Source organism: Arvicola amphibius, chromosome 7 (assembly GCF_903992535.2).
Source record: "Arvicola amphibius chromosome 7, mArvAmp1.2, whole genome shotgun sequence".
In the NCBI taxonomy this organism is placed as follows: Eukaryota; Metazoa; Chordata; class Mammalia; order Rodentia; family Cricetidae; genus Arvicola; species Arvicola amphibius.
This window is the reverse complement of record NC_052053.1, coordinates 57,074,609-57,098,385: the sequence shown is the minus strand read 5'-3', so window position 1 is coordinate 57,098,385 and position 23,777 is coordinate 57,074,609. Positions and strand designations below refer to the sequence as shown.

The 23,777-nt window shown below is 36.4% G+C and overlaps 1 protein-coding gene and 1 non-coding gene across 14 annotated transcripts in view; both read right to left on the bottom strand.

Moving 5' to 3' along the window:
- The window catches only part of Rc3h2 (ring finger and CCCH-type domains 2), a 52,302-nt gene that overhangs the window by 23,500 nt on the left and 5,025 nt on the right, over nt 1-23,777 (bottom strand). For 12 of the 13 annotated variants that reach the window (XR_005286134.1, XM_038335909.1, XM_038335907.1 and 9 more), the window contains 8 exons: nt 21,345-21,641; nt 18,778-18,895; nt 16,135-16,368; nt 10,447-10,622; nt 6,936-7,136; nt 6,138-6,270; nt 5,895-6,013; nt 4,481-4,593 (listed from right to left, as the gene is read on the bottom strand). Coding sequence is in view for 12 of the 13 variants with exons in the window: in XM_038335909.1 (XP_038191837.1) it covers nt 4,481-4,593; nt 5,895-6,013; nt 6,138-6,270; nt 6,936-7,136; nt 10,447-10,622; nt 16,135-16,368; nt 18,778-18,895; nt 21,345-21,575 (1,325 nt within the window). In the remaining variant the exon portion in view is untranslated. Of the gene's footprint in view, nt 1-4,480; nt 4,594-5,894; nt 6,014-6,137; nt 6,271-6,935; nt 7,137-10,446; nt 10,623-16,134; nt 16,369-18,777; nt 18,896-21,344; nt 21,642-22,988; nt 23,094-23,777 lie in introns of those variants that run through there. The other variant, XM_038335903.1, reaches the window with a different exon arrangement.
- LOC119820142 lies at nt 6,359-6,469 on the bottom strand. The gene has a single exon (XR_005286409.1). It is a non-coding gene; the product is annotated as a small nucleolar RNA SNORD90 (small nucleolar RNA).

Sequence of the window (23,777 nt, the reverse complement as noted above, 5' to 3'; positions counted from 1 at the left end):
AGTCAAGTACATATCCTCTATCTTTAAAATTTATATCTGTCTGAGGGTATCACACACACAAGTATGTGCACTCATGTCTCAGCTAGGATGTTAGGCAGCAGGCCTGAGCCATACTCTATCACTTCCAACCCTCTTTGTAGCTGGGGTACAGGCAGTTGTGGGGATACCTAGCTTGTTACACTGGTGCTGAGATCCAAACACAGGTCCTCATGATATGGAACTAGTGCTTTTAACCAATAATCCATCTTTCCAGCCCTGTAAGTCCACATTCTTAAGATTGTTCATATAAGCAATAAAATTTTGTTTCCCTCTAAAAAGAGGGAAAAGTAAAATCATAATAAAATGTGTCGAATCAGTGAAGAGAAGGTGTATGCACTGGTCTCCTGGTTACTAAAACCATGGAGTTACAAACTAACTCTCACATTTGAAACAGGCAATTCTTTTTAAGCCACTCATGAGCACCTTCAAGTACTGCCTCTCTCATTTTACAGTCTACTACCAGACACTACCACCTCCCTTTTAAGTACCTTTGACTCTCTAGCCATAGGATGTATAGAAAATGGTCCCCCTTACAAAATTTATCTGACAAAATTCAGCTCAATTACTCTGTAATTATTCACAAACAACTAGCTAAATGTGTGGAGGGGGGGATACAATCGCACTGTAAAGACCTTCAAAATTTGTATATTTAAAATCACTAAGCAATTCACTGATGTACGTCTTTCCTAACTTTACTTTCTCATCTTTAACATTCTGTTTCTTTCCACAGCTCCCCCAACCTGACAATACGGCATCCTTAATATTGAAAATATGACATAATAGAACTATCACTAATTCCACTAGCTTCCTGTACCTATAACACTATATTCTTTATAAGACAAAGAGCAGAGTTCCAGTTCCTAAAGTGAATTTACTTGTGCTTGATGCCTCAAACCTATCTGCTTTCTCAAAGACTTCACTCCTCTAAGTATTTTTTTTATTTCTCTTTTGTACTGTAACTTCAGGCAGGTGACTGTTTAAATGTCATATCCTCTGATAACTGAGGTCTGTGTGCATACAAATACAGGAACATGGACCCTCACATAGAAATATGCACATAAACATAATAATTACACATACGCACACAAGTCTCAGTGAGGCAGCAACATATAATTTTAAAAAGATAATCTGATACAATTAAGAGATTTTTTTTTCTGTTTTATGACCCCTTTTTGTTTGTTTTTTTTGAAGAGCAATACAAAAAAAATGAGGCTAACTGGAAATATGAAACAAAATGTAGATTATCTGCTCCTTCATTGAAAACACTAACAAGAAAGATAAAAATGAACAACCCAAGCGATAAATGGTGTCCAATGAAAATATAAAAGTAAATGAATAATTAAGAAAAAGCAAGTTTATAACTATTAGTGACAGTAACCATGAAAAGAACACTGCTTTGATTTCAATGTGTTCTTCTAAGTTCAAGGTTGGAATCTTAATCCTTAATGAATTAAGAAATGAGACTCCCCCCTTAAATGATTTAGTCATGAGAACCAGTGTGGTAGACGCATTTTCTCTTCTCAAATGACTCCAGTTTGTGTGAAATTAACAAAAATCTGAGTAGAGCAATGGCTTTATGCCATTACCATGGGAATGGGCTCCTAATAAAAGGGGGAGGGTTCAGTCCCATTTTCTATTTTTTTTCCTCTTTCATGCGTATTTTTTTCTCCCCTTCTATCTTCTACCTAGGATGATGCTATAAGAAGGCTCTCACCAGATTTGGCCCTTCATTCTTAGACTTCCCAATCTATAGAACAGTAAACCAAATACACCAAGCGGTAGTGGTACATCTTTAATCCCAGCACTCTGGAGGCAGAAGCTGGTGGATCTCTGTGAGTTTGAGGCCAGCCTGGTCTCCATTGAGCGAGTTCCAAGACTGGCTCCACAGCTACTAAGAAAACCTTTCTTGAAAACCCAAAAATAGAACAACAACAACAACAACAAAAAACAAAAAACAAAAAAAAAAACCAGTAAGCCAAATAGATTTTCTACATTATAAACTATCTACTGGGGTTTCTGCTACAGCAGAAGCAAACAAACTAACACAAGTGCTTTGTCAGCATGATGACAAAAGGAGCCAATACTCCTCAGGCAAGTCAGGGACACCTACAGAGATGACACCTGAGTATGATTAAACATAGATAGAAGGGAAAGTGTACAAGAAGAGTAAAACAAATGCATATAGTGGGGTGATGGTTAGTATTGTCAACTTTGCAGGACCCAGAATTACCAAGGAGCCAAGTTTCTGGTTACAACTGTGATAAAGTTTCTAAACTTGGGTGGGAAGATACACCCAACTATAGGTGGCATTATCACAGTCAGGGATCCAGGACTGAATAAAAAGGAGAAGTGAGGGGCTGGCGAGACCGCTCAGCGGTTAAGAGCATTGCCTGCTCTTCCGAAGGTCCTGAGTTCAATTCCCAGCAACCACATGGTGGCTCACAACCATCTGTAATGAGATCTGGTGCCCTCTTCTGGCCTGCAGGCATATATGCAGACAGAATATTGTATACTTAATAAATAAATAAATATTAAAAAGTGAGATTCATTGTTCTTTGATTCCTGACTGTAGATGCCTGACACTATGACTTCCCCATCATGATGAATTGTAACCTCAAACTGTGAGCCAGAATAGTCCCTTCCTTCCATAAATTGTATTTATTAGTATTTTATTATAGTGACTAGAAAACATAAAAAATTGAAATGGTTGATATGATAAGCCTGATCATATGGTTTAAAGTCAAAGGCCTTTGAAACTAGTTCATAGGAAGATTATGGAAAAGTTTGTAGCTTTGGTCTAGAAAATTCCTAGAACACTGTAAACAGAGGTTAATAGACCATTTTGGTAGAAATTTAGAAGACCACGATGTTGTGAAATAATCTTTTTGCACACCGTGAAGATTTGTCACTCTGGTTTAATAAAAAGCTGATGGGCTAATGAGATGGAGGGCTCAGCAGTTAAGAGCACTGACTTCTCTTTCAGAGGTCCTGAGTTCAATTCTCAGCAACTACATGGAGGCATACAACAATCTATAGTGAGATATAATGCCGCCTTCTGGAATAAAGGTGTACATGCAGATAGAGCACTTATACATAAAATAAGTAAAACAATTTTTTAAAGCTGAATGGACAAAAGCTAGACAGGATTTCGGACACAGATGACACTGGGAAAAAGGGTGGAGACATCAGGGGACATAGAGAAAGCAGCATGGGTATTACAAAATAAAGGTAACCAAGCCTCATAAAAGAACATAGATGAGCACAGGGAACCACTTCCTAAATAGAACCCCAGCAGCACAGACACTGAGAGAAATAATTAATAAATGGGACCTCCTAAAACTGAAAAGCTTCTGTAAAGCAAAGGACACAGCCAACAAGACAAAACAACAGCCCACAGAATGGGAAAAGATCTTCACTAACACCACATCAGACAGAGGTCTAATCTCCAAAATATACAAAGAACTCAAGAAACTGAACACCAAAAAATCACATAATCCAATAAAAAAATGGAGTACAGACCTAAACAGAGAACTCTCAACATCCTTAGTCATCAGAGAAATGCAAATCAAAACAACTCTGAGATTCCATCTTACACCTATAAGAATGGCCAAGATCAAAAACACTGATGACAACTTATGCTGGAGAGGTTGTGGGGAAAGGGGAACACTTCTGCAATGCTGGTGGGAGTGCAAACTGGTACAACCGTTCTTGATGTCAGTGTGGCAATTTCTCAGAAAATTAGGAAACAACCTTCCTCAAGACCCAGTAATACCACTTTTGGGTATATATCCAAAGGATGCTCAATACTGACACAAGGACATGTGCTCAGCTATGTTCACAACAGCTTTGTCATAGCCAGAACCTGGAAACAACCTAAATGCCCCTCAAATGAAGAATGGATAAGGAACATGTGGTACATTTACACAACGGAGTACTACACAGCAGAAATAACAACATCTTGAATTTTGCAGGAAAATGGACGGAGCTAGAAAACATTATTTTGAGTGAGGTAACCCAGACACAGAAAGACAATTATCACATGTACTCACTCATAGGTGGTTTTTAAACATAAAGCAAAGAAAGCCAGCCTACAAACTACAATCCCAGAGAACTTAGACAACAATGAGGACACTAAGAGAGATTTACAAAGATCTAATCTACATGGGAAGTAGAAAGTAGAAAAAGACAAGATCTCCTGAGTACATTGGGAGCATGGGAACCTTGGGGGAGGATTGAAGGAGGAAGGGGAGAGACAGGGAGGGAAGCAGAGAAAAATGTAGAGCTCAATAAATATCAATAAAAAATGTATATAAAAAATGCAGGAAGATTGCTGACAAAGGAGATTTCCAAACCATGCCCTGCACATGTTTAATAGTTTAATAAGCAGAATCCAATAGAAAAAAGACAAGGGGGACATCAGAAGACATTTCTCCAGACTTACTTTTCAAGTTCTTCCTGAGAATGGGCAAATGTACAATTTGTTCCTCGTGGACAACCCCCTTGTTGTCGCAAATCTCGGCACATGCTAGTTTTGTACTTGCTGTTTGGCTGAGGCTATAACAATAAGCATTTAGCAAATGGAAGAGAGAAGATATCAGTTACTATTCACTCTCTGGACTCCACAACTTAATGATTATACCACCCTTAAGACTTTTTTGCATCAGAGAAGGAACTCTCATGCTAAAACAAGTTCTACCCCATCATTTCCCATTGTGAGAGTGAGTGACATCCCTTTCCAAAGATTAGCTGAAATTGATTCAAATATGCATCTATTTATTTCTTAGGTAATGTAATTTTCATGGAAAATATTTCTCATTTTATTATTATCTTCAAATTGTGATAACAAAATGAAATAATTTTAAAAGCACTTAAAAATGGCAGACTATGATCTTTATCCATTTAAAACCCTCCTAGAAAAAGGTGATGAAAATTATCACTTCATTAGTTGACTTGTATGTACAACTCTATTCATAGGCAAACAATGATGGAAGGTAAGAAAATGAATCTTAACTGTTATATTGTACATCAAAATCTAAGAAGTTGTTCTTATTTCTGTGACCTTAAGATAAAGCATTCATCATTCAATTAACAACAGAATATTATAGTATTTTCTAAATAAATATGGATAGGAGAATATAAAGTTAATAGATTTTGGAGTACTTTTGACCCTACCTCTGTCAGATACGGAGAGCACACCCTTCAATATCTAAACCCTTTAAATTTCAGCTTGGCAACAGAAATTACCCTCCAATTAGTTATTAGGATTAGAAATAAAATATGTAAAACATTGTACATAGACAGTATCCTAAAACAACTCACCAAATGAATTTGGATAGGGGATTAGATTTTAACTTCCCTTTCTAAAGTACACTAAAAATATTGGGGAATTTCAAATTCCATGTATGTTATAAAACAGAAATTCACTTGAGAGAACAAAGGAGAAAAAAACTTTCTGCTAAACAAACAAACAAACAAACAAACAAAACACTGGATAAAATGTCTGAAGGACTCAATGAGCTATAGTTGGTCAAAAACATTGCAATTCAGAAAATTCATATCCAAAATGCCCATCTAAACTCATTATACACTGAAAAGCTAATCAAGTACAATAAAAAGCAATTTTCCCCCCAAAAGTACAAAATAAAAATTTTCAAGAAGGATGGGTATGCCATTCGATGTCCGACTTGTAGCCAAATCTGTCAGGTATGAAGCCCTGGGTTCAATGCCTGTACACTACACAAGCACCTTCCCCTCCTGCACACACAAGGAGTCTATTAGCTAATCAAATTGTTCATATGTTCTGGATGAAACTGTGTTAGACACAGCAGTGGTTATAGTGTAATAAATCATCTTACCTGGGGTGTCTCGTGGCCTTTTCTACTATAGTTTTGTATGAAGTCCACAAGACCATGAACCACTGTTTTAACAGCTACCATTGCATTTTCCAGCTGTTCCCAAGTTGGAGAAGCAGCATCTAATTTAAGAGCCAAAGGGATGGGGCGGGGGTTGGAGGAGACAACATATCAACAGTCATTCCACTGTACTATTTACATCAGAGTTTCATAAAGTAGAAGCACTGGTGCATTTCCCCCACGTACCTGGATTAGGGTCTATGTTTGCAAGAAGTTCTAAATGAGGCCTCAGTCTATTTAAATTAGCTGGGTCACCTGTTCGTTGCAAAACAATTGTCAATTCTTGGACACTCTTTGCAAATGATTCTGGAGACTGTAGCTAACAAACAGAAAAGAAAATGATTTTTACTCTGAATTTTAGAACATACCTATATTCAAATGCTTTCCAAAAGATCACCTTTCTTCATAGGTTTTCAAGTGTCTTCAGTTTTCATAATAGGACGATCAATGATGAATTAAATTTTCACCTCAGAATCTGCCCTATGAAACTCATCACTAGACACTTAGAAAACATATTTATCAGCTATGCTAGCTCTCTGGGGCCAGAATGTAGATAAAAGTTTTCAAACTTACAACATTACAAAAGCAAAACATATTCAGTAGAAAGTATTTCATATTTTACATTTAAGTTTTTCCAGGTGAGTGATATAAAGTACAGTATTCACATCGTGGTACAATGGCACCAAGCTACAACTCTCAGTAAGCCACATAAGCATGTCTTTAAAAAACAGTTTCCTTGCTTAGAAAGTTGTATTTTGCTGTTTTAGTGAAAAAGAGTCCTGCTTTCTTATTTGAGAAGGAGCAGGGCTGAGTGCATAGCATCACAAATACATCACAAAGCCCAAAGTGTACAATGCTGCTAAGTTATCATCTTCACTAGGTTAGATCAGATGGGCATAGTAAGTTGTAAAAAGAGGAGTGTATGTGCTACAGTACTCTGTGAAACAGAAAGCATATAAGATCAGTACCTCTAATTTCACAAACCTTATCAATGATAGATTGCATGTGTGACTTATGAGCCAAGTCCCCGTACAGCAGTGAGGACCACTGCTCAGGTGAAATACGGAGTCCTGCTTCCATGGCAATGTGAACAATTTGGGCATCATGTTCTCTGCGCAGTGCCTCATAACTCCGAAATTCCTCTTTTAGCTGCATCAGGGAAGAGTCTTCATCCCTTTTAGTAACCTAAAAATGGAGAAAAAAAATCAAACTCATTAGAATTGGCCTGTTCTTTCCCCTTACCCAACTCATTTACTTTGGGTGTGAGAGTTGGGGTAAAAGGGGATATATACCATACACCAAAGCAGAAAATGTCAACACAAATTCTCTTCAGAACAAAATAGAAACTACATAACCATGTATTCAGTTCTTGTCTTTAATAACTTCATCAGCACTTTAGAAAAAGAAAATTATAGTAATGGTGCTCCATTACTCCATAGCAACATGAACAAAAGGCAATTAAAAATGACAATTAACAGAAGGAAATTGTTCAGAAAAGGTTTTCTCTTGGCTGAAGTCTATGTAATCTACATCATGAAAAATAAGATTTCTTTAGGAAAAGGGAGAAAATAAAATTCTGAAAAAAAAAAAAAAAAGGTAAAACAGAAACATGAATGAAGAAAGGGCACAGAGTTAAAAATTATTATACAGGCCACAGAAGACTCAGCCTTAAATAAGATGGTAAAACAGGTATTAAATCCTGAAAGGAATGACGTCACCAAAATTTTTTACAGATGTGCTATCATCATGTACATGTCTTTAAAAAACAGTTTCCTTGCTTAGAAAGTTGTATTTTGCTGTTTTAGTGAAAAAGAGTCCTGCTTTCTTATTTGAGGAGGAGCAGGGCTGAGTGCACAGCATCTTTCTAAGATGGTTGGAGTAGACTATTACTTGGAGCATTATTTACTGTGGTTCTTTGAGAAATGAGATATTGCAGTTTAAGAAATTAGAGTCCTGTTTCTAAGGTTGAGATTGTCTTTTTACCTAGAACAGTTTTGTGCAGAATGAGAATGAGTGCTTGTTTTTGTTTTTGAATTCTGTTATCTTTGTCTCTTTCCCCGTGTGTGTGTGTGTGTGTGTGTGTGTGTGTGTACAAGTCAGAGAACAACCTTGGAAGTGAGGTTCTGGGAAAATTTCCTTTCACCTTCTATTCATCTCACTGTACAGGCTCTGGGATTTAAGATTCAAAGCACATAATACCACACCAAATTCTGAGACTCAGTCTAGACAAACCATTTGATCTATTCAAAACTCAACTTTTCCTGCTGGGCATGAGGGTACAAACACCAGCATTTAAGAAGCTCAAACAGAAGAATCATGAGCACAAGTTTGGCCTGCACTAAATAATAAGACCCTGTCACAACCGCACAGTGTTGGCACACGCCTTAAATCAGCTCTAGGGAGGCAAGTGGATCTCCATGAGTTTGAGAGCAACCTGGTCTACAAAGCAATTTCTAGGACAGTCATGGTAGTTATACATACCTTTAATCCCAGCACTCAGGAGGCAGAGGCAGGGGGATATCTGTGAGTTCGAGCCAGCATGGTCTACAGAGCAAGTTCCAGGACAGGCTCCAAAGCTACAAAGAAACCCTGTCTTGAAAAACAAAAAGAAAAAATACTTATCACAAACAAACTTTGTTTTCCTCATTGGTGAAAGAAAAAAGCTCCGGAGTACCTCTGTGGTTGAGTGTACTGAGAGGGTCTGCCTCTATACTCTATCTTTGCCTCAAAATTCAGAAATCCCCTTGCCAAACCTCCCAATTGCTAGGATTACAGGTGTGGATCACTATGCCCTGCTTTAATTATTTTTATTTCTGCTTCTGGCACATCAGACAGCAGTAATCTGTCCCTCAAAACATGAACACAAGGAAATTAACCATCACCTCATAATTCATAGGTCATATACTCTTTGGGAATCAAAAATTGTTAAGAGTTTGGGACACACAAAACAAAACTACTCTTTTACTTATATGATTATTCACCTGCTTATATATATGTACATCATAGGTGTGCTTTGTGCCCATGGAGGCCAGAAAAGGGTGTCAGATTCCCATGTGGATGCCAAGAACAAAAGCCAGGTCTTCTTCAAGAACAACAGTATTTCTATCATTGAGCCATTCATCACTCCAGCCCCAATCAATACAATCGTAAGCATTTATTAATTAGTGAGGTGTGAGCGTAACTCAAAAATTGGTATTCTTCAATAACCCACATTAAAAGAAAAGGGGGAATTATTAACCTAAATAAGGGGGAGAGAGGGAATAAAGATCTAGAGGATTACAGCACACCTCTAAGCATCATGAACAGCAAGAGCACTTGAAAGAAGACTTAGGTAACTAACAGGGCCCGATACAATTAATATTAATAGGCATCAAAATCATTTGTGAAGGGCTGCTGGAGATGTACTTCAGTTGATAAGAGTACTTGACTAGCATGTACAAAGCTGGGGTGTGATCCCTAGCACTACATAAAAACTCGGCATTGAAGTGATGCACATTCATAATCTTAGTAGTTGTGAGGTAAAAGGAAGAGGACGTTTAAAGTCATACTCAGCTACAAAACAAGTTCAAGGTCAGTTTAAGATACAGGAGAACCTATCTTCACATATACACACAGAGGTAAGTTTAGGATACAGAAGAACCTATCTTAAAACACACACACCAAAGAAAAAGGGAAAACAACAAACAAACAAACAAAACCCCGAAATCTATGAAGCTTTGAAGACATAATCTCAAATCTTCTTGATGCCAGAGCCCAGGAATATAAACATAGACGACTCCAGTGCTGAACTTTTCTTTCTTTTCTTTTCTTTCCTTCCTTCCTTCCTTCCTTCCTTCCTTCCTTCCTTCCTTCCTTTCTTTTCTTTCTTTCATTGGTTTTTCAAGACAGGGTTTCTCTGTAGCTTTAGAGCCTGTCCTGAACTAGCTCTTATAGACCAGGCTGGCCTCGAATCCAGAGACCCGCCTACCTCTGCCTCCCAAGTGCTGGGATTAAAGGCGTGCGCCACCGCCCAGCTCAACTTTTGAATTTCTTGGGGGGAGGCAGTTTTTGAAACAAGGTTTCTGTTTAATAGCCTTGGTTGTCCTGGAACTCACTCAGGCTGGCCTCAAACTCACAGAGATTCACCTACTTGCCTTTGTGCCCCCCTCCCCCACCTCGCCAAGTTCTGGAAGTAGAGGCCAATGGGACTCCTTGCTTAAAACAACTGATATAAAGAAGTGAGACTTGTTTAGTTTACTTTTACAAGTTTACTTTTACAAGAGTCTAAGGTTAGGGTTTTACATATGTTCAATTCAAAGTTACTGAAACCAATAGGGAGTAACAACTACCTGGTATCAAAAATTAATTAATACAGAAGAGAAAATAAAAAAAACAATTCCTCTGAACTTTGGAAGTGTTCTGTATTTCTGGGGTCATTACTCTAGGTAATATGGATTCTAGGAAGCTTCTATCTCACACAATAAGCATGCAATCATCAGAGCTGTACAGCACTTACTTTAAAACAAGAAGCTCGATACAGTAGCTGCACAACATGACCAATACTTGTTTTTGATGCCTGAGGAAATCTTGGTTCTAGTCTTTGCACAACAAAAAGTACCAGAACTTTCCTTGAGAGGGCAGAACCATCTTCCAGTGCCAGTAATACTAACTTCAAGGCTTCTTCTTGCATAGCTAGAAACAGTAAAGGAACAAAGATTATATCTGTCATGATGATATCTGTCAAAAGTATATTTAGATATCAACTTATGGTGGTACACTAAAAACAACTGCATCTAATTAGCATGAAAAAGGGAAATCACACATATACAAAAACAATTCATTTTTAAATTTACCAAGGGCCAGCAAAATGACTCATGAGGTAAAAATGCTCATTAAGACTAGCAACCTGAATTCAAACCTCAGACCCAGATAAAAATAAAAGAAAAGACTCCACAAAATTCTCCCACAAACTCCACATGTCAAGGTATACTTTCAGTTAAACAGATTCAACACACCCCATACCCACACTATTAACTTTTCCGTTTATTTTTGGTTTTCAAGACAGGATTTCTCTTTCTAGCCTTGGCTGTCCTGGAACCCTGTCTGTCTGTATGTATATATGTACGTGTACATGTATGTATGCATACATTTTTATATATGTATGTGTACATACATGCTGATCTTGAACTCAGAGATCCACCTGCCTCTGCCTCCTTAGTGCTCAGATTAAAAGCATGCAGTTTGTAATATTAAAATATTTTTTTTTTTAGATTTATGTGTAACAAAGTTTTCTCTACATGTGTGTGCCTGGTGCCATGGAGATTCTGAAAGGGTATAGTACCCCTGGAACTGGAGTTTGCAGATAGTAAAACCACTATCTGAGTACTGGGAATAGAACCTAGATCCTCTGCAAGAGCAAAGACTGATCTTCAACCAATAAGTCATCTCTACAGCCCCATTAAGTAAGAATTTTAAAAGTTATTAAGCAAAAGAAAACATGTTGCACTAATGATCATTCAGAACATAGGTGTGAACAGGACATTATTTCTTTTATTATTATTTTTTAAATTGTATATGTATGAGTGACAGTCTATGCATCTGTAAAGGTGCCTTCTCAGGTTAGAGGGGTCTTTCTTACCCCTCAGAGACTGAATTACAAGTGAGTCACCTACTATAGATACTGGAATCAAACTCTGTAATAGCAGTGGCTGCTCCTAACCATTGAGTCATCCCTCCAACACAGTGAACAGAAATTTCAATAAAATATCTTTTATAGTTAAATAACAGTAATTAGATGATGCTAATGGGAAAGCAATTCATAAAACAGAGTACTACTTTGGCAGTGATAATTTGCAAAGGACATACATATTTGGCTTATACACTAGACAGTTAATGTGCCTCTCAGAAACTATTTTGCCTATAATTTTAAATAATATTAGCCTTTGGGTAAACTATCTAAAGAAGGCATTAGCCTCGCTTATGTTGATTTATTATTCATTGGTTTTTAGAGACAGGGTTTCTGTAGATTAGCTATTCTGTGTGGACCGGGCTGGCCTCAGACTCAGAGGTCACCTGCCTCTGCATCCTAAGTGCTGGGATTAAAGACATGTGCCACCACTTCCTGGCTACTTATGCTGTCTTATAATTAGGAAAATGCAGAATATTCTCAGTCAAATCACTAGGGAACACCAGGCAAACCTAAAACGACAAATATTCTATAAAATAAATAGTCTGTATTCTTCAAGAATATGAATGCCAATGTTCAAGATGCTGATGGCTGGTCATGGCAGCTCAGGCCTCTTAATACTTGGAATGATGAGGCAAGAAGCTCTTGAGTTCCAGGTTAGCCTGGGCTTCTACATAGTAAGACCTTGAAAAACAACAAACAAATAACATTAAAAAGAGTCGTTGTGGTCAGGCAGTGGTGGTGCAGTCCAGCACTCAGGAGGCAGAGGCGGGCAGATCTCTGTGAGTTCGAGGCCAGCCTGGTCTACAAGAGCTAGTTCCAGGACAGGCTACAAAGCTACAGAGAAACCCTGTCTCACAAACAAAACATACACACACACACACACACACACACAAAGGAAAGAAAAAGAGACACTGTGATAACACAGTAAGAGACTGTAAGTTGGCTCTAACACTAGAAAACTCACAGAGATATGCCTGCCTCTGTCTCCCAAGTGCTGAATTAAAAGCATGTACCACTGCCGCCTGGCTTGTCATCAATTTTTTAATTTGACGAATACACTCTTTTCAAAGAGTAGTACCCTTGCTTTTAGAAAACATACTAAAGTATTGAGTAAAAAAAGGAGAAAAAATATGCGACCTATTTTAAAATATTTTAGAAAAGAAAATAGTTACCAAATGTAGAATATTAAAAGTGATTAACAGTTAAGGAATATAATTATCTGTATTATTTTTGCATGTTTTTAGTGAATTTAAAGTTATTTCAAACTAAAAAATTAAAAATACATTATTATTTATCAAAACAATGGAACTTTACAACTGAGATACCATCAAGAGTCTAGAGTCAATCCAATACACTTTTCAAAGTGAGGCTATTATGAATCATGAGGACAGTATCATGCCACCATCATTAGTCAAGAACAAAATGAGAGCTAATTGAGGACTTTACAAAAATTCGAGATAGAATTCTCATAAAATTAACCATTTTAAAAACATCCAGGAATAAAACTTAGATGTAGCGTTCTTTCTTGCTTAGTATATGCAAGACCCTTAATTCCATCCCAGCACTGTAAAACAAAAAGGTGGTTTGAAATATCCAGTAGCAGTTAGTACATTGCAGTTACTACATTCACAGGACAACCATTAATTGTACCTATTCAAAGACATTTTTACTGCTCCAGAGGAAAACTCATAGTCACCAAGAAGTCATTTCTGGTAACCTTTTCTCCTTAGCAATCACTCATATCCTATCAGGTTTCCTTCAAGTAACACAGTATTTTCAAACACTACAAGTAGTATGTATCACTCTAGGAATATGTCACATTTTGTTTTACTTTACTTCTTTATATGGTTAGACAACACTTTATGAACACATTATGTTTTGATTATGCCTCTATTAGTTGACTGACAAATAGGATGCTTCTGCCTTTAAAATGCATGGCCTATATCGAGGACGATCCCTGCCATCAACACGATGTAGGGAATGGTTCCAGATAAAAGAACACTAAAGGCTAGGCATGGTGGCATATCTGTAAAATCAATACTGAGGTTCTCTGAGACAGGGGTTGATATGTAGCCCAGACTGTCTCCAACTCATCTTCCTACTTGATCCTCCCCAAGTGCCAAGATAACATATATGCATGGTTATGACCAGCTTGTGCCTACTTTTTTTCCCATGTGAGTTCTACCATTTCCAAATTGTGCCTACTTTTTAATCATTATAAATATTATTGCTATAAACATCTGTGTCCGAGTATCAGTTTGAGTATCTAATTTCTATTATTTTGGAAGGCCCAGTGAACTCCTGGGTTGCATTCAACTTTAGAGGGACTGCCAAAGTCTTTTCAATATAGGAGAGCACTGTTTTTCTATGTCCACATTCTTCACAGCATTATCAATTTATCAGGTGGTTTTGTTTTTAATCACAGCAAATCAAATATGTATGAAGTAGTATCTCACTGTGGTTTATAATTGCATACGCATGCTCTGGGGAGCAACCTCAGTCAAAGCCTAACACAAGCTAGGAAAGCATTATCACAGAGTTCCACCCTGCCGCCGCTTGCTGAATGTGATTTATTAAAAGACTTTCGTTGTCCTACATATGCTTATTCTCCACCTGTCTCTGTCTCTTATTTGGATGTTAGTCTTTTTTTTTTTTTTTTTTTTTTTGGATGTTAAGTCTTTGAGCCACTTTTGAATCAGGTTTTTGTCTTTCTGAGTTAAAATAAGAAATACCAGGTATCTAGTGCTTCTACAGATAAAAAATAAACATGGATAAATATTCAAAAGCATCCATCATCTTTAAGTTCATAAAGAATGAAGATTTTTTTTAAAAAATTTTAAATGTAACTTCGAGTTGTGAAAGATTAAAAGCACACATTTAACTATCAACACAGCTGTTTTCAGAAAGGTTTGTTAACTTTTTCACTTTTCTAGTTTATTTTACCTCATGGGTCTAAATGTAAGTCCCAGACAACATATTACTTTATCCTTAAATACATATTTGTAATTGGTGACCCTTTTTCTTTTCTTTTCTCTTTTGGTTTTTCAGTACAGCGCTTCTCTGTGTAACTAACAGTCCTGGATGCCCTGGAACTTGCTCTGTAGACCAGGCTGGCTTCAAACTCAGAGATCTGCCTGCCTCTGCCTCCTGAGTGCTGAAATTAAAGGTTCTTAGCACCACCACGGCACAACTGGTGAGTTTTTAAAATCTTTACATAGGACTAACAAAAATAATGTATTTCCTTAATTTAATATCAAATCCACATTTTATTTTTCCCATTATATTAATAGCACTTACTTATAGTTGGTTTAAGTTTCCAAAGATATTTAAAGAGGCACCCAATTCTTTTGCCACATTTCAGTCCAGTTGTCCCAATGTCTCTCAGTAAAAATGTTTCCTAATACCTGTCTCAACAAACTAAAATCAAAACAAAACAAAAAGTTTCCTAACAGCCAAAGAGATGGATCAGTAGTTAAGAGCACTTGCTACATTTCAAGAGGTCCCAAGTTCAATTAGATAGAGTACCTGTGTCAGTCAGCTCACAACTGCCTGTAATTCCACTCCAGGCAGAGTATCTGACACTATTTTCTGGCCTCCTTTGGTACCTGAATACATGTGACACACACTCACAGGAACAAATAAATACATGACTTTAAACTCAGCATTTGGGAGGCAGATGCAGGTGGATCCCTTTGAGTTCAAGGCCAGCTTGGTCTATATAGTGAGTTTCAGGATAGCCAGAGATACATAGTGGGACGAGCACGTCCACACACGCATGCACACACACAATTAAGTAAATATTTAATGAAAATGTTTAGCTAGCTGGGTATGGTGGTGAATGATTGTAATTCGAGCTGAGGCAAAAGGAGACCAACCTGTACACAAAATATTCTAGGTCAGTCTTAGCTATACGAGTGACTTAAAAAGAAAAAAAAAAGAAAGAAAAAAAAAGGCAAAACAAACGAAATAAAATGTTTCCTATATAAATTTTATTCAAATTACAGCTCTAAATCAAAAAATAAATTTCCCAATTAGCAGACAAGTACTTTATAACTTGGTATTAGAGATTGTTTTAAACAGGCCATCCATAGCATTGATCATAAAGAAACTTCTTGCTGGTTTCAACATGTCCCATGTTTTCCAAGTGTTAACAATCAATCCAAAGTTTATTATTTGTATTATGCTGTCCCCTCCCAAATAATTTTATCTTCCTTGATGTACACCCGTGCAAATATAGGCCCTTTCCTAAACCAGTTTTTAATTTGTAAATTGCAGATGAGCCCAATTTCTTCCAAAGCAGTGGCTAAAAGAATAGACCATGGCCAGGTGGTGGTGGCACATACCTTTAATCCCAATGCTCAGGAGACAAACAGAGGCATAGCTCTGTGAGTTCGAGGACAGCCTGGTCTACAAAGTGAGTTCCAGGACAGTCAGGGCTGTGACAGAAAAATCTTGTCTCAAAAAAAGACTATGACTTATATTTTACAATGTCTGGATATGCAGGATTGTTTTTACCTGGCCCTAGAAACTGGCATCCTCGAGCCCTGACAGCAGCCCATAGGTTGGCAGACAGCTGCTGAGGGTTCTGGTGCTGCAGAATCAGTTCTGTCACAGTTCTTTCTCCTAGTGAACGGGCCGCTCGCATAGCTCTGACACGACCTTCTTCCTCTACCAGTTGACAGTTTACAAGTGTGACTAGCTTCCTTTGCATTGGACGGCTTAGGGCACTCTGGTTCAAACTAGCTACACCTTTAACAAAAGGAGACAAATAAAACTCAACATATTTTCAACAAAAAAAGACAATTTTCATCATCTATGTTTAATTATTAAATAATAAAGTCTGTTGTTAGATAATTTGATTTTCTAACCGAATATTGTGGCCCTGTTGATTACAATTCTTTAATAATAAAGAGCCCAGTTCTTAAATACTTCAGGTATCATTTAGATGTCTAGTTTTCTAGGCTGGATCTGTTCAAAGATTACACTGGGATTTACTTTACTCTCTGCCTTTAATAAAGTACCTGGAGATAAATTTATAGACAAATGAATATAAATTTTAACCTTAAAAAGTAACAATTAATAATGGTTATAAAAAAAGCTGCACACAAAAAATAAATGTGAAACACTGCTTAAATATAGTTCTTATTCCCTTCCTTTGGACCCACTAACGGCATTGGTCAGGAGGAATCCTCCCCTCTTCTAGACATACAGTGTTTTTTCACTGCTTGAGCAGTTCCATCAGCAAAATATTTAAGAACAAGTATGCCACCATTCCAATAATCTTAAAAATGCAATGCGCGTAGACTGAAGAATGGGTAAGAAAAATGTGGTACATTTACACAACGGAGTACTACACAGCAGAAAAAAATAATTACATCTTGAATTTTGCAGGAAAATGGATGGAGCTAGAAAACATTTTTGAGTGAGGTAACCCAGACACAGAAAGACAATTTTCACATGTACTCACTCATAAGTGGTTTTTAAACATAACACAAAGAAAACCAGCCCACAAACCACAATCCCAGAGAACTTAGATGACAATGAGGACACTAAGACAGACTTACATAGATCTAATCTACATGGGAAGTAGAAAGTAGAAAAAGACAAAATCTCCTGAGTAAAGTGGGAGCATGGGAACCTTGGGGGAGGGTTGAAGGGGGAGGGGAGAGACAGGGAGGGGAGCAGAGAAAAATGTAGAGCTCAGTAAATATCAATAAAAAAAGAAAGAAAAAGGGAAAAACAGACAATTACATCTACTTTGTTAAATCCACAGTTAATTTTCAACTGTTATTTTATTTGACTTTTCAGTAACATTCAATATAGATGATTTTAGTCCTTTAAGCACTTTATTTTGGTTTATAGAACATTCCATTTTCTTAGTTTTCTTCCTTCTAGTATCCCTTGATATCAGTTTTTAACTCCCACCCTGACCTACTAGCATTAAAGAGTCTATCTTCTAAACTCATTAAAGATGATCTCATCCAGTCTCATTGATATCCAAAACATTCATATTGTAATAATCCCTGAAGTTATAGGCCATGCACCCCATGCTGAATTCAACTCACTGGCCACTCAATACCAGCTTAATATAACCAAACTGAACTTGAGCTTCTTACCCAAACGTGATCTATTCCAAAAGTTGAAGCAACTCTCTTTGCAGGTACTTAGCAAAAACTTCAAGAGTTGCAGTTGTTTCTTCTGCTCTGCCTCTCAAACTCCCAATCTAGGAAATATTTTTTGCCTTATCTCCAAATGTATCCAAACTTGTTACCAACTCCACTTTTGCTAACTGCTCCAATTGCTTAACTGTTCACTATTTCCTTTTGTCCTTCTAAACAGTCTCAATGGAACAGTCAAAGTGACCCTTTAATGTTAGTCAAATTATGTCACTACTCTGTTCAAAACCACTCCCCAACTTTACTTAGAGCAAAAGCCCACGTCTTTAAATGGTCTGAAAGTCGGTGTATCACTTTGTCTCACTATAGTCATCTTAATTTTTCTTGTAATACTCTCCTCACTCACATTATTCCAAGCACACTCTCCTCTTGCCACAGGGACAATACACTGGATGGCTGTTTCCGCTACCCAGAAAATACTTTTCCAGGATCTATCTCAGTATCTACCTCACCTCTTTTACCACAATTAAATTTCAAGAGCCACATTCTAAAAAAGGACTTCACCAGACATTCTTAAAACTTGTAATCTGTCTTTATCCTTTCTCCCTGACATTTTAACTTCTGTGTATTCTTTTTTTATACCAATTACCACTTATATTATAAAACCTAATTCATCATACTGTTTATTATAATTTCTATTTACTGAAATACAAGTACTACATATAGGTTCAGGTTGTGTTTTTCTGTTTACTAAAGTATTTCAAGCATCCTAAGTTCACTCTTTATTAATAGGCACAAAATAAATATTTAATTTATTCAATAACCATTATATTTGTAAAAAATAGCTAATCACTGGAAAAGCAATGATAAACTACAACTCTGCTTTTGTCAAAGCAATTAAAATAATTTATTATACTTATATACCCATCTAATAGACTGTGGATTCCATGACAGGCAGTGACTCTAGCTAATGTTAAGAGCTCAACACCTTAACACTTGACAAAGTCTTACACACTAATAAAAATGAATATTACAAACTTACCTTTACCTCCACTTAGTGGTTTTAAGTAGAGTGCCAAATCTTCAACGCATTTTTTTGCCACTTCATAGTGTTTATTCTCACCTAGATTACTTAATTTTATTGACTGATGATCTGGCACCTAAAAAATAAAATAAAAAAAATTGTAGCAATGCATTCATTCAGGTCATGCAACTTCTCTTTATATATCCGCTAATAGTCTTGGAGAGTATAAAATTGTTATACATATTCTACATCAAAGCCATTTAAGTGAACTTAAAATGAAGCTGGAAAGTTAATAGCAGTCTATCAATGTTAATCTTTAACCATACATACCATTTAGTACTAACTTCTACATGACTTTAGCTATTAAATTTATATATTATGACCTATACACCCTTGACAGAATGTAAGTACCAGAGATGTAGTAACTCAATGATCAGAATTCCCAACTAGTCCATGTGAGGCCCTTGGTTTAATCCCAGCATCAGAAGAAAAAAAAAGTGGGTAAACTTCATCTCAATTTCCATATCTGTAAAACGATGAAGATATGTTTCATAATGTTATTATGAAAGTTTAATTCAGTACAATACTGACATTTATAGAATATTTCTCATGTGTTTACACTATGGATCTATCAATAATCAAAAAAAAGTCTGCCTCAAAGAGTTTATGTTACAGAGGTTAAGAGGCAGCTAATAAATAAATAAATATATAAATGAATACTATGTTAGAAGGTGATCTATGAAATTACACTGCAAGTACAAGTGGAAGAAGAACTATGGAGAGAGCTGGAGAGGTGGCTCAGTGGTTAAGAGCCCTTGCTGCTGTTCTAGATGACCCAGGTTCAGTTCCTAGCACCCATGTTGGGCAATTCGTAACAGCATGTAACTCCAGCTTCAGGGATCTAACACCCTCTTTGGATTACTTGCATGCATGTGTGACATAAATAAAGGTAAGATTTGGGGTTGTAACATTCCTACATATAGACACACCCACACAGACACATTTACGCAATTAAAAAATAATAAAAATAAGCTTTAGAAAATGAAGAACTGGAAAAGAATGGCAATTTACTGAGTAACTTCCTGAAGAACTATAAACATCTGAAAATACTTCAAAGTAGAGAGAGGGGAATTATTGTAAATAAAGATATTTTTAAAATCCCTATTCATTAATATACATAGCATATTTGAGAACTCCAGCATAACTAGAGACAGGGAAGAGATGAACCTGAAAAAACGCATTTTACAATGCACAGATCCACAGACTATTTTAAGCACTACAATAATATATTTATTCGGAAGGAATACTAAGACTACCTGAGCTAGAGCAGTCTGACAGTAGGTAGTAGTATTGTAAAAAGCAAGTATTTTACTGGCTCTTAAAGTGCCAATGTTGTCAAGAGAGAGCATTATTCTATGATACATTGGGAAAAACATGCTATGCTGCCAATTAAACCATGACACTATTGATTATGGAATCACCACCAAGCTTGATTTTCAAACAGTGAAAATAAGACTTTGAGCATTAAAAGAACAGCATCAAAAAGAAATGAATATAGTGAATTATTAAATTTCCTGAATAAGCCAAGAAGCTTTTCATAAATCTGTAAACTCCATGCTTTAGTTAGTTTTGGGTTTGTTGTTTTGTAGATGCTATTTCACTTGACTTTTTAGAGATAGTTTCCCTATTTGGGCCACACTGACACTGAACTCTTATCTTCCTTCCTGGAGCACTGCCACTAGTCTCTTGCTTACATGTACTGTGCCATGCATGGAATTTCATCTTCTCTTCTGTAAGTAGGGGTAATAGGTACCTAAAGAGCTTAGAATTAGAAATAACATTAAGAACATTTATTCTCATACGTACAATTGAACAGACCCTAATGAAATAAAAGTTATTTATCAAAAATAGGGGGTTTTTTTTGTTTTGTTTTGTTTTCGTTTTTTGAGACAGGGTTTCTCTGTAGCTTTGGAGCCTTTACTGGAACAGCTCTTATAGACCAGGGTGGCCTTGAACTCACAGAGATCAAGAGGCTTGCCTCTGCCTCCTGAGTGCTGGGATTAAAGGCGTGCACCACCACTGCCTGGCAAATAAAGGTTCTTGCTATCATTCAGTGAAATTATATGTGAAATAATCATTGCATAACATACAGGGGAATAAGATGCTGCACAGAAATTGCTACTGATACAATTTATTTTCTCATTTACATATCCAACTGACAGTAATATTCTAAACCAATTGAAGTTCTAAAAAACACTAACAAAGTCTTTACCTTAGGGCTATTTAAACCTTTGATTATATTTTTCACATGACTTAATGAATAAATACTGATATACTCATATACAAACTGTTGCTCAACAATCAAAGCACTTACATAAATTTTGGCCTTGGTATTGAGAAAACAAAGATATAATTGTAATGTGATTCATTATTTTGTGTAAGAATTTATAGCATTAAAACAACTCACAAAAAGTAAATACACTGATGTTCTAGGTTTCAACTACCATTCAACATACACTGTACTGGCTAATAAACTAATTCTGACAACTGACTACACTAAATCAGTAAAAATACTGGACACTTACCTGGGCTCCAACTAACTGAAGAAGTGCAAAGTTGACAGGGAGTACGTCAATGTCTGTGTTTATGGCAGTTTGGTCAAAAGGACACGCTTTTCGGTGAAGTTTATTCAAGCAGGTCTTGCAAACTGTATGTGAACAACCTAAACTGATGGGTTTGTGCACATTCTCATCAAATTCATTATAGCAGATTGGACAGGACAGAAACTCTGTCCACTGAGCTGCCTGCACAGGCATTGTGGAAGCTGATGCTCAGGTTAGCAATCTAGCATATCATTATTTTGCAGTGTAGTGTTTTATAAGCTGCAAATGGATAAAAGTAAGAATTAATGATACATTTATTAGTCACTCAGTTAACTATTAAAATCAACTACCAACAGTGCAGAACCTGAAACATTTCTGAATATAGGCTTTAGATGTCTCTATAACAATAAACAACAAAACTGTATTTTGAATTTTGAAAATTTACCCAGAAACAATTTGTTAATATTATTCCTTTCAACGAAATTCTGATTGCTCATGTAATAGTAAACAAAACTGTGTATTTCTTTAGTGACCATAAACATATTTTCACATTATAATTTTTATTACATTTAATGTTTTTATTCTGAACAAATGTGTGTTTATGTGGATGTATGCATGCCATGGCATGCTAGTCAGTTTTCTCCTTCTACCATGTGCAATCTGAGGATAGAGCACAGGTCATCCACTGGGTTTGGCGATAAACATCTTTACTATCTCACTTGCCTTCCACATTCTGTCTTAACAAGAACTATTAGACCTAAAGTTTCAAGTGTTTTCCTTGGATAACCACTACCTAAAAATATACTGATATGGCTTACTAGCTAGTAAGCTTCGGAAACTATTGACCAAAATAACACTATAGGGATAGGGATGTAGCTCAGTCATACAGTGTCTGCTCAACAGGCTGGAAGCCCCGATTCAATTCCTAGTACCACAACCATCACAACAAACAACACTATCCACTTCAGAGTGAAAATGTCACCTTGGCACCTGAAGGAAGGAAGAAGTCTATGGTTAGGATGTGCCTCAGAAGCTAAGTGAGTTGCTGAAAATCTACATCCAAGACTGTGATGAGAGAGGTGTCTGTTGCCCATAAATGAAAAAATGCTAAACTAAAGCAAAGAAAATATTGTCTAGGTCATTAATATGGCTCAGAAGGTAAAAGCACTTGCTGCTAAGCTTGACAACCCATGTTCAAGCTCTAGGACCAAACTGTGGAAGGAGAGAAACAATTTTCACAAGCTTTCTATGAACATGAGCATTACATGCAACTCACCCCTAACAAAGTAAAATGCAAAATTCCCCAAACCAAAAAATTATCTACAATCTTTTGTCATAGTTCATTATAATACTTTTGACAAAAGTGTGTATCTGTATCCAAACCTTGTCAAACCCAATAGAGCTGGCTTAGAAGAAGAAAACGTTATTCTTTTCAAATAATTCTAAGCAGAAAAAAGCAAAATATAAAATTTCTATCTTTGCATTGATTATAGTAGGCACATAGAAAAACAACTATAAGGAAATAATCTTATGTATTTTCTTGTTTAATAGTTGCATAGCATTTAGTGTAACTCATAAAACTTCAATATTTTCCAATTTAAAACTATGCCAGGTGGTGGCACACACCTTTAATCCCATCACTCCAGAGGCAGGAGATATCTGTGAGACCAGTCTGGTCTACAGTCTGATATACAGAGCAAGTTCCAGGACTGTTACACACAGAAACCTTGTCTTTGAAAAACAAAAACAAAAAACCTTATGTAAGTCTGACAAAGGCCATCAGACAAACAACAAATCTAGGTATTTAGAGTAATTGAATAGCCAATACCTTATTTCATACAAATGTTTACCTACTAAATACATAAGACATACAGAATACTTGTTGCTTGAAAGAGTAATCAGCATCAGGCAAGAGGAACATGTAACAATGAGCACTACCCCAGCACCCCAAGAGACAAACAAAAACTCTTACTGCAATATTAAAAAAAAACAAACTTAAAAATTACTTGGTAAACATAAATTACAGGTCTTACTATATTAAAAAAAATCCCATACAATGGACTAATTTTCACAAAACAGCTCTAATGCAGAAAAATATTACATATTAACATCAACAATATATTTTCTTCTAAGCAACTCAAAAATTTCAAGTTATTATTTTTATACTGTATCCTCAAATTTCCAAACTGATTAGAGCTACCAATCTAAAACTATCTAGTCTGCTTCCAACTTTAGAGATCGGCAATAAGCAGGTGAGCAAATTCTCCCTGAAACTAACATATTAGATGTTCTGTTTTCTGGCTGCAGAATTATAAATCTAGACAAAAAGATGAATTTCATTTTAAATCTACAAGTGGAGCTTTGAATTAGTAACACAAAGTGATATTTTTCAGACAGATACTAACTCTGCTGAGT